Source organism: Liolophura sinensis, chromosome 4, assembly GCF_032854445.1.
Source record: "Liolophura sinensis isolate JHLJ2023 chromosome 4, CUHK_Ljap_v2, whole genome shotgun sequence".
Classification (NCBI taxonomy): Eukaryota; Metazoa; Mollusca; class Polyplacophora; order Chitonida; family Chitonidae; genus Liolophura; species Liolophura sinensis.
This window is the reverse complement of record NC_088298.1, coordinates 5815983-5830244: the sequence shown is the minus strand read 5'-3', so window position 1 is coordinate 5830244 and position 14262 is coordinate 5815983. Positions and strand designations below refer to the sequence as shown.

The 14262-nt window shown below is 38.0% G+C and overlaps 1 protein-coding gene across 1 annotated transcript in view; it reads left to right on the top strand.

Moving 5' to 3' along the window:
• LOC135464549 (carbamoyl-phosphate synthase [ammonia], mitochondrial-like) overlaps positions 1-14262 on the top strand; it is a 63130-nt gene that overhangs the window by 38929 nt on the left and 9939 nt on the right. The window contains 13 exon segments of the mRNA XM_064741973.1: positions 525-649; positions 651-668; positions 911-976; positions 2305-2439; positions 3938-4048; positions 4764-4958; positions 6119-6340; positions 9205-9312; positions 10092-10181; positions 10325-10495; positions 11123-11197; positions 11785-11949; positions 12476-12585. Of these exon segments, the coding sequence (XP_064598043.1) occupies positions 525-649; positions 651-668; positions 911-976; positions 2305-2439; positions 3938-4048; positions 4764-4958; positions 6119-6340; positions 9205-9312; positions 10092-10181; positions 10325-10495; positions 11123-11197; positions 11785-11949; positions 12476-12585 (1591 nt within the window).

Genomic DNA, 14262 nt, shown 5'->3' with positions numbered 1-14262 from the left:
AACCTCTGTGGTAAAGTTGTGCTCTAACTCCCCCCACAGTTGTCTGTTACCACCACAATGATTTACAACTCCATAACGTATGAAGTCACTGCTCTGCAATAATTACGCACATGATAAAACAGTGATAGATGTGAGTCTGAGAGTTTTATTGATTTTAGAAAGGTGTTTTGAGGTTTGCTTAAACACAGGGATGATATTCTACTGGAAAATTATTAGTTTCAGCACCAAAAAAAATATTTTGTGTGACATTCATTTGCCTCTAAAAAAGGCAATTTCGTGGGCAAAATTTTTCGGTCATTTAGGGTTCCTTGCATGTGGTGGAAACAGATGTCTCAGGCCATACAAAGAAAGGGTCTGCCCACAACCTGCAGGTGGTCATTGGGTTCCCGTGCCCAGTTTCCTCCCACCGTATTGCTGATCGCTGTCATTTAAGTGAAATATCCTTAAGGTAAGTAAACAGGTAACAGTTAAAGTATAAACAACTGTCAAATGAATAAACCCTGTGTGATACGTTCAATCTGCAGAGATGATGTTGAGATGGAAGTGTTGACGGCTGGCCAAACAGGCAGGCTTTTCAGACAAACAGATCGGGTCTTGTCTGAAGATGTCTGAAAATGAAGTCAGAGAGCTACGTCTGAATCATGGGATTAAAACCCTGGGTGAAACAGGTAACCATAGCAACTGGAAGTACTTTATTAGTTTTTTTTTTCAATTGACACATTTTGTTGGGTTCTGATTGATTCATCTGCTGTATTGGGCAGTTTAAGGTTAGTTTTTGTTAAGTTTCATGAATTTTTAACTGTCTGAAAAAACTTACAAGTGAATAATTACTGAGAGCGACTTTAAATCACAGAGAAATAAATAAATTTCATCATTTTTCCTTACTCACATGTTTCCTATTTTTTGACAGATCGACACAATGGCTGCTGAGTACCCAGCCAAAACCAACTACCTCTACTGCTCCTACAATGGAATGGTAAGTTGTCTGTCTAAACATCCCCTTCGTCCCCTGTAATTGGATTCCAGCTGCATCTCAAGTCCTGCAGAATTCTGTGGGGGAAATTTGTCGGAGCATGGCCTGCACTCTGGTTTTCTCCACCCCAATGAGCCTGACATTCATCAGGCTTTAAATATCAATGTCTTTAGTGTAGCCTGAAACTTCAGTGAGATTAATAAATAAATCGAGAGAATGGCCAAGTCTGTCCCTTTTCCCACTGGCATGGCTCGTTCTCCCGCACCCAACCAGCATTGCTAGTATCCCCCCACTGGCATGGCTGGTTAACCCCCTCCCACCCAACCAACCAGCATTGCTAGTATCCCCCTACTGGCATTTACTTGTTTCCTTCACTGTCATTGCTGTTTTCTTCCACTGTCATTGCTGTTTTCTTTCACTGTCATTGTTTTCCTCCATTGACAATGCTTTTTTTCCCCATTGACATTTCTGGTTTTTTCCACAATCAGTGCTGTTTTCCTCCACTGTCATTGCTGTTTTCTTTCACTGTCATTGTTTCCTCCATTGACAATGCTTTTTTCCCCATTGACATTTTCTGGTTTTCTCCACAATCAGTGCTGTTTTCCTCCACTGTCATTGCTGTTTTTCCGCCACTGTCAGTGCTGTTTTTTCTGCCACTGTCATTGCTGGTTTTCCCTCCGCTGTCATTGCTGTCTTTCCTTCACTGTCATTGCTGTTTTTCCACCACTGTCATTGCTGTTTTGCCGCCACTGTCATTCCTAGGTTTCTGAATGACATTGCTGGTTCCCCCCCCCCCCCCCCTTCCGCTGACATTGCTTGGTTTCTTCCATTGACATTGCTGGTTTCCTTCTCGGTTATTCCCATTGCCATTTCATGAGTTTCCCCATTAATCTTGCTTGGCATTTCGAGTTGCATTGCTTGGTTGGCCTCACCAGCATTGCTGGTTTTCTCCATGTTTACCTGCACTGACCTTGCTGGCTTTATTATCTAACCCGTACAAAGTACAGGTATACCTTATGTCATACCCTGAGCATTGGATTTGGCATCAAATAACAAGGGAAGCAATGCTAAACAAAATGTTAGGGGTGGTGTCACAAAAAGAACTGCATGTATTGACCTCAGGTTTTGCACCCATGTAGAGGACAATAACATTGGCGTGGGGGGGGGGGGGGGGGGGCGTTCCATGGTTCATTTGCTATGTGCTACCAAAGCTAAGTTCCCCACTGACATAACTGGTTTTCCCTAGTGACATTTTTTTCACACTGACATGGGTGGTTTTCCCCACAAAATTCAGAATCAAATAAATAAATATCAGCATTCTCCTTTTTCAGGAACATGATGTGTCATTTGAAGATCACGGGTCAATGGTTCTGGGGTGTGGCCCCTACCACATAGGTAGTAGTGTCGAGTTTGACTGGTGTGCCGTGTCTTGCATTCGACAACTGCGTCAGCTTGGACACAAGTCTGTGAGTTTGATACTATGTGCAAGTAATCTGATACTATGTGCATGTATTCTGATACTGTGTGCAAGTAATCTGATACTGTGGGCAAGTAATCTGATACTATGTGCATTAGTAATCTGATACTATGTGCAAGTAATCTGATACTATGTGCAAGTAATCTGATACTATGTGCATTAGTAATCTGATACTATGTGCAAGTAATCTGATACTATGTGCATTAGTAATCTGATACTATGTGCATTAGTAATCTGATACTATGTGCAAGTAATCTGATACTATGTGCAAGTAATCAGATACTATATGCAAGTAATCAGATACTATGTGCAAGTAATTATAGACCTTAAAGGCAAAGAAAACACTAAAATGAAATATCAGATGAAAGACCATTAAACACTGTCCTGGAAAAGTTCCAGGTTTTATTTTTTTTTAGAATCTTTCTAACCGACTAAAATGCATTTAAAACATAAGATTCTATGGTGGTCTGTTGGGACCCACAGGGTATCAGAGACATCACAGCAATGGTTTTGGTTTGAAATAGTTCGTTTCAAGGTCCATTTGTTGAATAACTCTAAATGGAGATGCGAAATATAGCAGTCTGTATGTGCTAAGTGGCAAAAAGCTGAAGTCAGTGTTTTAATCTGACGTGTACTTCATGGTAATGTCATATCATTGATTTACTTATCTGGTTTATGATGGGGTTCCGGAATTGTTGCCTCGTGCCCTTTTTGCATGTCCTGTCACATCCTTGTGAAAATTTTGCTGACACAGAATGAAACAACAATTGGACAAGTTTAACATACATGTACACTGATATAAAGAACCAAATAAATTGAGTACAATTTTCTTTTCACTGTAAAAGTTTGGATTGCTTGCAGTCACATGATATTAATCTGTTATAGTGGAACTCAGATTGTGAAATTTGACTTTCAACATTCTTGGTTGACCTTTCAGTATTTCACCGTTGACCTCGAACTGTCACTGTTGACATTGGACTGTCACAGTTGATCTCAGGCTGTCGCTTTTGACCTTGGACTGTCACGTTTGACCTGGGACTGTAGCAGTTGACCTTGGATGGTTGCGGTTCACCTTGGACTGTCACAGTTGACCTCCGACTGTTGCAGTTGACCTCAGACTGTCACAGTTGACCTGGGACTGTAGCAGTTGACCTTGGATGGTTGCGGTTCACCTTGGACTGTCACAGTTGACCTCGGACTGTCACAGTTGACCTCGGGTGGTTGCAGTTGACCTCGGACTGTCACAGTTGACCTTGGACGATTGCGGTTCACCTTGGACTGTCACATTTGACCTCGGACTGTCACAGTTGACCTCGGGTGGTTGCAGTTGACCTCGGACTGTCACAGTTGACCTCAGACTGTCACAGTTGACCTTGGACTGTCACAGTTGACCTCGGATGGTTGCAGTTGACCTTGGACACTTGCAGTTGACCTTGGACGGTCACTGTTGTATAAGTTGATATAAACCCACAGAATGGCAATTGTAGGTGATGGTAAACCACAACCCTGAGACGGTCAGTACGGACTTTGATGAGTGTGACAGGCTGTACTTTGAGGAGCTCAGTCTAGAGAGAGTCCTGGATATTTATCAACAAGAGGTACGTAATTTTCGTCACTATTTTTGTACACATACCCTAATTTGCATATGAAAAAGCAACTCGCACTGCAATTATAGGAAAAAATTTTTCCAGATCGAAGTAGGCATCACTTTGTAGACCACTTAAAACTACTAAATATACTGTCATTTATTTTTTTAGATTTTTGTGAAAAGATTTAAAGGTGTTACATTTGAATTTTAAGGGCTTTATGGTGGGCGTTATCGACAATACTATCAGAGTTTAGGAACTCTGAGGTCACTGGAAGTTTTTACTCCACTCCACTCATGATACTGAAAGTTGGAGTCTTCTGCTGTTATCTGCATAAGTTTTCTATTTGTCGGCTGGGGCGGCTTACTTGCCTTCGGTAGGTTGTCTCAGTGAAGCAGCACAAAAAAGTGGTGGAAATCCATCCTGCAACAAGGAGGCATATTACGCGTACATGCACCCTAAGGATTCCTTCGTCGTCATATGACTGAAAAATTGTTGAGTACAACGTTAAACGCCAAGCACTCACTCACTCTCTCTGTTTATCATATGAAACAATTTCTTGATGGTGAGTTGAGTTTTAACGCACAGATACGTGTTTGTTGAATGTGTTTACAGTCAAATTGAATATGTCTCTCTTTTATTGTGTTTTTGAGAGAAGTTGTCACATGGTTTTTCTGTTTGAGCTCAATGTCACCCCTAGTTATCTCCGTTTTCTTAAATGTTTCAGGACAGCTGTGGGGTGATAGTCTCCGTGGGGGGTCAGATACCTAATAACCTCGCTCTGCCCCTCTACAATCACGGAGTCAGCATTCTGGGCACCAGCCCCCTCATGATCGACGCGGCAGAGAACAGATCCACCTTCTCCGCCATCTTGGATAATTTAGGGATAGGACAGCCAGATTGGAGCGCCCTCAGCTCTTTGGTAAGGTCTTGGTTTTAAAGAAAAGACTACACTTGATCAGATGTATGAATAAAGTATCCCACATAAGTTTAAAAAGCAGGTCATTTTATTTTTGTGAAGTTATATAACCTGGATTTCAGAGTTCAAAGGAAGCAAAATCTTGCAAGTTGAGAAAATCAAAAATGGTGCCATGTTGTCAAGTTTAAACCATTTAGGCCCGACTTATTTCTGTATCACGAGAATTCACTTGTTTCCCCTGAAATTACCCAAACCCTGTATCACCCTTTAGCCATATGTGTCTGGGGTAAGGGTGACGCGACATCGTGTTTCCAGTTTCTCTAGCATGGCTTGTTAAGTATACCAGACTAAAAGTTGATTTACACAGTTACCAAATTCTTACGAAAAAAAATTGTTGTGGCTTTTTGGGTGTGTTTCCACGTGTGTTCCGAAATGAAAGGGTTAAATTATATGTTGATCTTTCAATACATAATCACAAAGTATTAAAGTGTTGGTATGTAACACACTATATTAAAGCCTAGACCAATGGAGTTGCACGGTTAAATCCAACTCACACTAGATAGGCTTTTGCTTTATGTTGATTGGGTTCAAAGTACAGTTTTAAGGCCCAAGCAGTCAGTCTGGAAATTAAGTAGCTTGTAGCGGTGATGTCAACAATGATACCACACTGTAGCGACATGGTTCACTGGGCGTGGGGCACTTCGTGGGTGTTCACCGAGTTCCGAGGAAGATCAATGATGACGTACTTTCTGAAAAAATTTGACCGCTGATGGAAAATATGCGTAATATTCAGGAGTAATTAAGAGATATAAAAATTTTTTAACAAAAATTCCAGGGCATAATTTTCTTCATTTGGCATAGAAACTGCGAACATAATCTTGAAAAAAAAAATTGATAATGCTATTTTAAAGTAATTAATCAAACTTCACCAAAAATTTTAAAGTCATCTTATAATGGGGAATCAGCCAGAATCAAGAAAAATGTGTCGCTTGAAACATTTGAAGTACAGTAATCCCTGTTCTGGCAGGCAGATATTATCACAATTAAAGTTGGATTAAAGTCGGATTAAAGTTACAAGTATAAATATTTATTTTATTTCGTTTATCCCGTTGTTGTTGTAAATATGATTATATGCTCGGGTTCTTTGTCTTCTCCCTACACAGGACAAGGCCCTGGAATTCGCCGCCAGTGTTGGATACCCTTGTCTGCTGCGTCCATCATACATTCTCAGCGGCTCCGCCATGAATGTGGCGTTTAATCACGAACAGCTGAAGATCTACTTGAGTCAGGCGACCCAAGTGTCACAGGATTACCCCGTCGTCATCACCAAGTTCATAGAGGGCGCCAGAGAGGTAGAAATGGATGCTGTCGCTACGGATGGCAAGGTTAGGACTTGTGGCCTTTTGACTGTGACTTGAAAGAGGCTACACCAGAGATTTTTTGTGCAGTTCCAGTCAAATTTTTGGTAGCATTTTAGAATAACTAAAAAAAATTACCTTTCAGTAAATATCAGTCTTGTCTGAGCTTGTGTTACCACTCCAATCAGTTATAAAATTCATGACATTTATAAAGCAGGTCTGTATTTACTGAGCTCTTCTTGGTAAATTCAGAAAATTTGATTTAATTATCTAATATTGATTTTTTGCCAAAAATCTCAATTCACTCTCATCAGGTTGCTAACGGTGGACACATTTGAATCTGTGAACTGTGATTACTGTCAACTCAGTTTTCATGCTGCCATAGCGCCTGGAGTATGGCCCTAAAGTGTGAAAATCTGGTGGAAATTGAAGCTACAATTGATAAAGAATACTCACCGTAGTTATTGTATTTAACGCATTATTTAATACTGAGAGAAAACAATATAGAATTGCTTTGTGCGTTTATAGTTTTGTTGAGTATACATGTAAACAAATATTCACCTAAATGCATGTACACAGATATTCACATAAATACGTGTACACAGATATTCTCACAAATACATGTACACAGATATTCACATAAATACGTGTACACAGATATTCTCACAAATACATGTACACAGATATTCACATAAATACGTGTACACAGATATTCTCATAAATACATGTACACAGATATTCTCACAAATACATGCACACAGATATTCACTTAAATACATGCACACAGATATTCACATAAATACATGTACACAGATATTCTCACAAATACATGCACACAGATATTCACTTGAATACATGTACACAGATATTCTCACAAATACATGTACACAGATATTCACTTAAATACATGTACACAGATATTCTCATAAATACATGTACACAGATATTCTCACAAATACATGCACACAGATATTCACTTAAATACATGCACACAGATATTCACATAAATACATGTACACAGATATTCTCACAAATACATGCACACAGATATTCACTTGAATACATGTACACAGATATTCTCACAAATACATGTACACAGATATTCACTTAAATACATGTACACAGATATTCTCATAAATACATGTACACAGATATTCTCACGAATACATGCACACAGATATTCACTTAAATACATGCACACAGATATTCACATAAATACATGTACACAGATATTCACTTAAATACATGTACAAATATTCACTTAAATACATGTACAGATATTTGCATAAATACATGTACACAGATATTCTCACAAATACATGCACACAGATATTCACTTGAATACATGTACACAGATATTCTCACAAATACATGTACACAGATATTCACTTAAATACATGTACACAGATATTCTCATAAATACATGTACACAGATATTCTCACGAATACATGCACACAGATATTCACTTAAATACATGCATACAGATATTCACATAAATACATGTACACAGATATTCACTTAAATACATGTACAAATATTCACTTAAATACATGTACAGATATTTGCATAAATACATGTACACAGATATTCTCACAAATACATGCACACAGATATTCACTTGAATACATGTACACAGATATTCTCACAAATACATGTACACAGATATTCACTTAAATACATGTACACAGATATTCTCATAAATACATGTACACAGATATTCTCACAAATACATGTACACAGATATTCTCACAAATACATGCACACATATTCACTTGAATACATGTACACAGATATTCTCACAATACATGCACACAGATATTCACATAAATACATGCACACAGATATTCTCACAAATACATTCACACAGATATTCACTTAAATACATGCACACAGATATTCACGTAAATACATGTAAACAGATATTCACTTAAATACATGTACACAGATATTCACTTAAATACATGTACACAGATGTTCACATAAATACATGCACACATATTCACTTAAATACATGTACACAGATATTCTCACGAATACATGCACACAGATATTCACTTAAATACATGCACACAGATATTCTCACAAATACATGTACACAGATATTCACATAAATACATTCACACAGATATTCACTTAAATACATGCACACAGATATTCACATAAATACATGTAGATATTGATATAAATGTATGTACCAGATACTCACACAAATAGATGTACACAGATATTCTCACAAATACATGTACACAGATATTCACTTAAATACATGTACACAGATATTCTCATAAATACATGTACACAGATATTCTCACAAATACATGCACACATATTCACTTAAATACATGTACACAGATATTCTCACGAATACATGCACACAGATATTCACTTAAATACATGCACACAGATATTCTCACAAATACATGTACACAGATATTCACATAAATACATTCACACAGATATTCACTTAAATACATGTACACAGATATTCACATAAATACATGTACACAGATATTCACTTAAATACATGTACACAGATATTCACTTAAATACATGTACACAGATGTTCACTTAAATACATGTACAGATATTCACATAAATACAGGTAGATATTGATATAAATGTATGTACCAGATACTCACACAAATAGATGTACACAAATACTCACACAAATACATGTACACAGATGCTCATTTAGATACGTGTACTCAGATATTCACATAAATATGTGTACTCAGGTATGCACAGAAATACAGATATTAAGATATTCACACAAAAACATGTACACATTCACACAAATACTTGTATACAGATATACACATAAATACATGTACACAAATATTCCTGAATACATGTACATTGATATTTACACAGATACATGTGTATTGTTCAGGTTGTGGCTCACGCTATATGTGAACACGTGGAGAATGCAGGTGTGCACAGCGGGGATGCCACACTCATCCTGCCCACCCAGACAATCAACGCAGAGGCCCTGAAACAGGTATGGCGAGTGTCAGGACTACAGATGAAATAATGATATTATATAGTGACATTGTGTATTATTACACTATTAATAATCCTGTCTCAGTTACCTCTTCTGTGAATCCATTAGTCTGTCAGTCCATTAGTCTGTCAGTCTGTTAATCTGTCAGTCGGTCCATTAGTTTGTCGGTCCATTAGTCTATTGGTCCATTAGTCTGTCGGTCCATTGGTCTGTCACAAACCAATTTGATGAACATTTTTTCAACATTTTCTGTTGATTTAATACTCTGGGCTCTCTGGTTTCCTTCATCCATGAAACTGGCCGCCAGAGGATAAGAGAAAAATTCTTAAGTATGGTGTTAAACAACAGCAAGACCCCCCTGACAACCCCCCCCCCCCCCATCCCGGTGTATTCTTCTGCCATCCAAGAGAATGACATACATGTGTGTACACGTATGTGTATCTTAATTCAACAACTTGTTCAACCATATCTCTCTGCATACAACTCTTATTAACATGGCCAGAGAAGCATGGGGTGTAGGGGGAGTAATTTAAGCAGTTTTAGGAAGCTTGCATCATTAGTGACGTAGATCATTCTAACACCATTTTTGCAATGGCTGTATGCATAAATTCTGCTGAAGAAATGTGCTTTAGAGGTCGAAAAAGTTGGAAATTTACAGTATACATACCATTGAGCCAGGCCTGTATAGTTGTGTGGATGAAAAATCCCAAAATGATATTTTTTTTTTTTTCATTCCACTATCAGACTGCATCAGAAACTTTCTACTTGTGTTACAGATAAGGGACGCCACCGCTAAGATCGCTGCTCGTTTTGAGATCACTGGCCCTTTCAACATCCAGTTTTTGGTCAAAGAAAATGATGTCAAGGTACTGCACATGTGCATCCCCACTCATTGCATATAAGCCATTTGTTGTAACGAAAATAGACAGTTCACATAACCAACTCAGTTGTTTTAATTTATTGTTTCTCCTTCTTTGAACTTATAATTCTGTTTTATTTCCGAAACAAGGTTATTGAGCTAAATTTGAGGGCATCACGGTCCTGTCCATTTGTTTCCAAAACAATTGGGACGGATTTCATCGCCACGGCAACGCAGGTGATGCAGAAACAGCCCATCAACGTCGAGGAACTGCCGACACTTGAAAACCCACAGAATCCTCAAGATTACGTTGGAATAAAGGTTAGCTGGACTAAGTTTGTTCTTGGATCTAAAATAAATTATATTATGAAAGAAAAGAGTGGCAAAAACTTGTAAATTAACTTATTTTCGGTTTTAGTGGACTCAGGCTAACAACCAAGTGGTTTCAGATGCCTAACTTTTCAATCGCTAGTACACACAAGGTATGGGTTCAAACCCGGGCTTGGACAGACTTGAACTTAAACAAATTTGAAAATTCAATGTTCTAAACATAGGACCCTGTGACATTAGCATATTAAGTGTATTAACTATTATTGAAGACCACTTGTCTTCCACCTATATGACTTGAATATCTGTTTGTCACTTGTGGAAATGTTTGTCAATAATTTGCCAGAAGTCAGTAGTTTATCCCTTGCAGTCCAGTTTTCTCCACTAATTAGGCTGATATCCGTGATGTCAACAAAAAAAAAATAAAGGAATTTTTTAATATGCAAGCAAATAAATATAAGAAATAAATATTTCTAAGTTTTAATCTGACTTCATTGCGACAAGTCACCAAGTGAAACCTAAAATTATTTTGTTTTGATGTGACCATAATTATCTAACTTTTACACCCATTTTCTTCCCAATATACATTTCTTGTTTATCCCTGCATGATCTCGTTGTCAGGCATCCATGTTCTCATGGCCACGACTCCGCGATGCTGACCCTTTACTGAGATGTGAAATGGCCTCCACTGGAGAGGTATGTAAGGGGGTTAACTCTAAAGGCTTTCATGGCGTGAGCTTGCATAATAATGTATATTCAGCTACATCTTACAAGTACATATATACAAAGTGGAGGGTGATTGGCTACAGTGTGTAATATTGGAGGAATCTAATGTTATTATTCTCAGTGAGATCATTGCAAGAATCCTGACTATGAATAAGTATACGGGGAAATAGCTGTTTTCATTCCAGATACCAACACTTTATTTTAACATTTACATTTTGCACATTCTGTCCATCTGACAATTTAAATAGTTGCTAGATATCTTGTTGTTGTGAGCTCAAGTGTAACTCATGCTGGCTTCCTCTCAGGTCGTAAGTGGGAAGGTCTGACAGCAACCTGCGGATGGTCATGGGTTTTCCCCGGGCTCTGTCCCGTTTCCTCCCACCATAATGTTGGTTGCTGTTGTATAACTGAAATATTTTTGGGTATGGTGTAAAACAACTATCAAATAAAATAAACAAAAAATTAAAAAAATCAAGCTTGATCCAAGCATACGTTCTACGTTGTCTGAATTACATGTAGCTTGTTGTCAGTGTTTCTAAAATAACTTTGCCCACTAGGTGGCGTGTTTTGGAGCGACCATCCACACAGCCTTTCTGAAGGCCATGATGTCAGCCGGGATGAAACTCCCCCGCCCCAGCAGTAACATCTTAGTAGGAGTACAACACTCTTTCCACCACAAGTTTCTCCCAGTCGCCAAAAAGCTGTATGATTTGGGATATCAGGTATTTACAAGAGAGTTTTCTCTTTATTTGTGTTCAGGTATACAATTTGCATTTCAAACAAACTATTTCAAGCCAAACATATTTGCTGTGACGTGGCTGATACCCTCTGGGTCCACCATAGAATCTTATGTTTTAAATGCATTTTAGTCAGTTAAAGAAATTCTGATAAAATAAATCAAACTATTTTTGTGGACAGTGTTTAATGTCTTTCATCTGATAAATACTTTATTTTCCTATTTTCTTTGCCTTTAACTGTAAAAGTGGTTTTGGGTGAGTCAGTTTGACAAGGCCTGTGTTGATGTGAAAATCAGTTCACTTATTCAAGTTAACTTTTGCTCTAATTGTTTTTTGGTGATTTGTGACTTTTTAAAAGGGTTTTTAAAGTCGGTTAGTTTGTCATTTACATGTTCACTGTGGCATATAACACCAATCAAATTAATTAATAAATAAATAAAATACATGTAGACTTTGCAATACACTAGTATTATTTTATTCTTAATCAAAACCATCACGTGTTGACTTTCAGCTGTATGCTACAGAAGCCACAGCCGCCTATCTCAATGCCCATAACATTGACACCAAAGTCGTGGGCTGGGCCTTCGAGAAAAACCAGCATGGACATCCCATAGCAACCAAGTAAGTATCACCTAGCAACCAAGTAAGCATCCCATGGCGACCAAGTAAGTATCCAGTGGCAACCATGTTTGTATTAGAAAGATGTGTGTCTGTCAAGTATTCCTGACCCCCTCATATCACCCAAGTTATCTTGCCGTATATCCCATAGTAATGATGCCCTGATGGCAACTTTTTAGTATCCCATAGCAACCAAGTAATTATCCCATAGCAACCATAGTTATACCACAACTATAGTTATACCACAACCATAGGTATACCATGACCACAGGTATACCACAACCATAGTTATACCACAACTATAGTTATACCACAACCATAGTTATACCACAACCATAGTTATACCACAACTATAGTTATACCACAACTATAGTTATACCACAACAATAGGCATACCATGACCACAGGTATACCACAACCATAGGTATACCACAACCATAGTTACACCACAACCATGGGTATACCACAACAATAGGCATACCATGACCATAGGTATACCATGACCATAGTTATACCTCAACCATAGTTATACCACAACTATAGTTATACCACAACCATAGGTATACCACAACCATGGGTATACCACAACAATAGGCATACCATGACCATAGGCATACCATGACCATAGTTATACCTCAACCATAGTTATACCACAGCTATAGTTATACCACAACCATAGGTATACCACAACTATAGTTATACCACAACCATAGGAATACCACAACCATAGTTATACCACAACCATAGGTAAACCACGACCATAGGTATACCACGACCATAGTTATACCATGACCATAGTTATACCACAACCATAGCTATACCATGACCATAGGTATACCACAACCATAGTAATACCATGACCATAGTTATACCACAACCATAGGTATGCCATGACCATAGGTATACCACAACCATAGGTATACCACAACCATAGGTATACCATGACCATAGGTATAATACCACAATCATAGGTATACCACAACCATAGGTATACCACAACCATAGTAATACCATGACCATAGTTATACCACAACCATAGTTATACCATGACCATATGCATACCACAACAATAGGCATACCATGACCATAGGCATACCATGACCATAGGTATACCATGACCATAGGTATACCACAACCATAGGTATACCACAACCATAGTTATACCACAACCATAGTTATACCACGACCATAGGTATACCATGACCATAGGCATACCACAACCATAGGTATACCACGACCATAGGTATACCATGACCATAGGTATAATACCACATTCATAGCTACACCACAACCATAGTTATACCACAACCATAGTTATACCACAACCATAGGCATACCACAACCATAGGTATACCATGACCATAGGTATACCATGACCCAATGGTCAAAACCCAATGGTAAAAACCCACAATGAACTGTTCAGTCCATTGTGGGTTTTTATACACCTTGTCCTTTTAATTTTAATTTGTCATAAATCATTTTTCTGACCTTTTTTTTCATGTATTTTATGGAAACTTTACATGACAATGCAGCATTTCAGGTAGGATTTGTAACCAAAAAATATAACCTTTTTTTTTCATGTTTCGGACTGTATTCAGGTTTGCAGACCATTTTTTTTGTCAAAACGGTTTGTTGTATTGAATGAAGATTCTCAATACTATAATCATGACAAATTCTTTT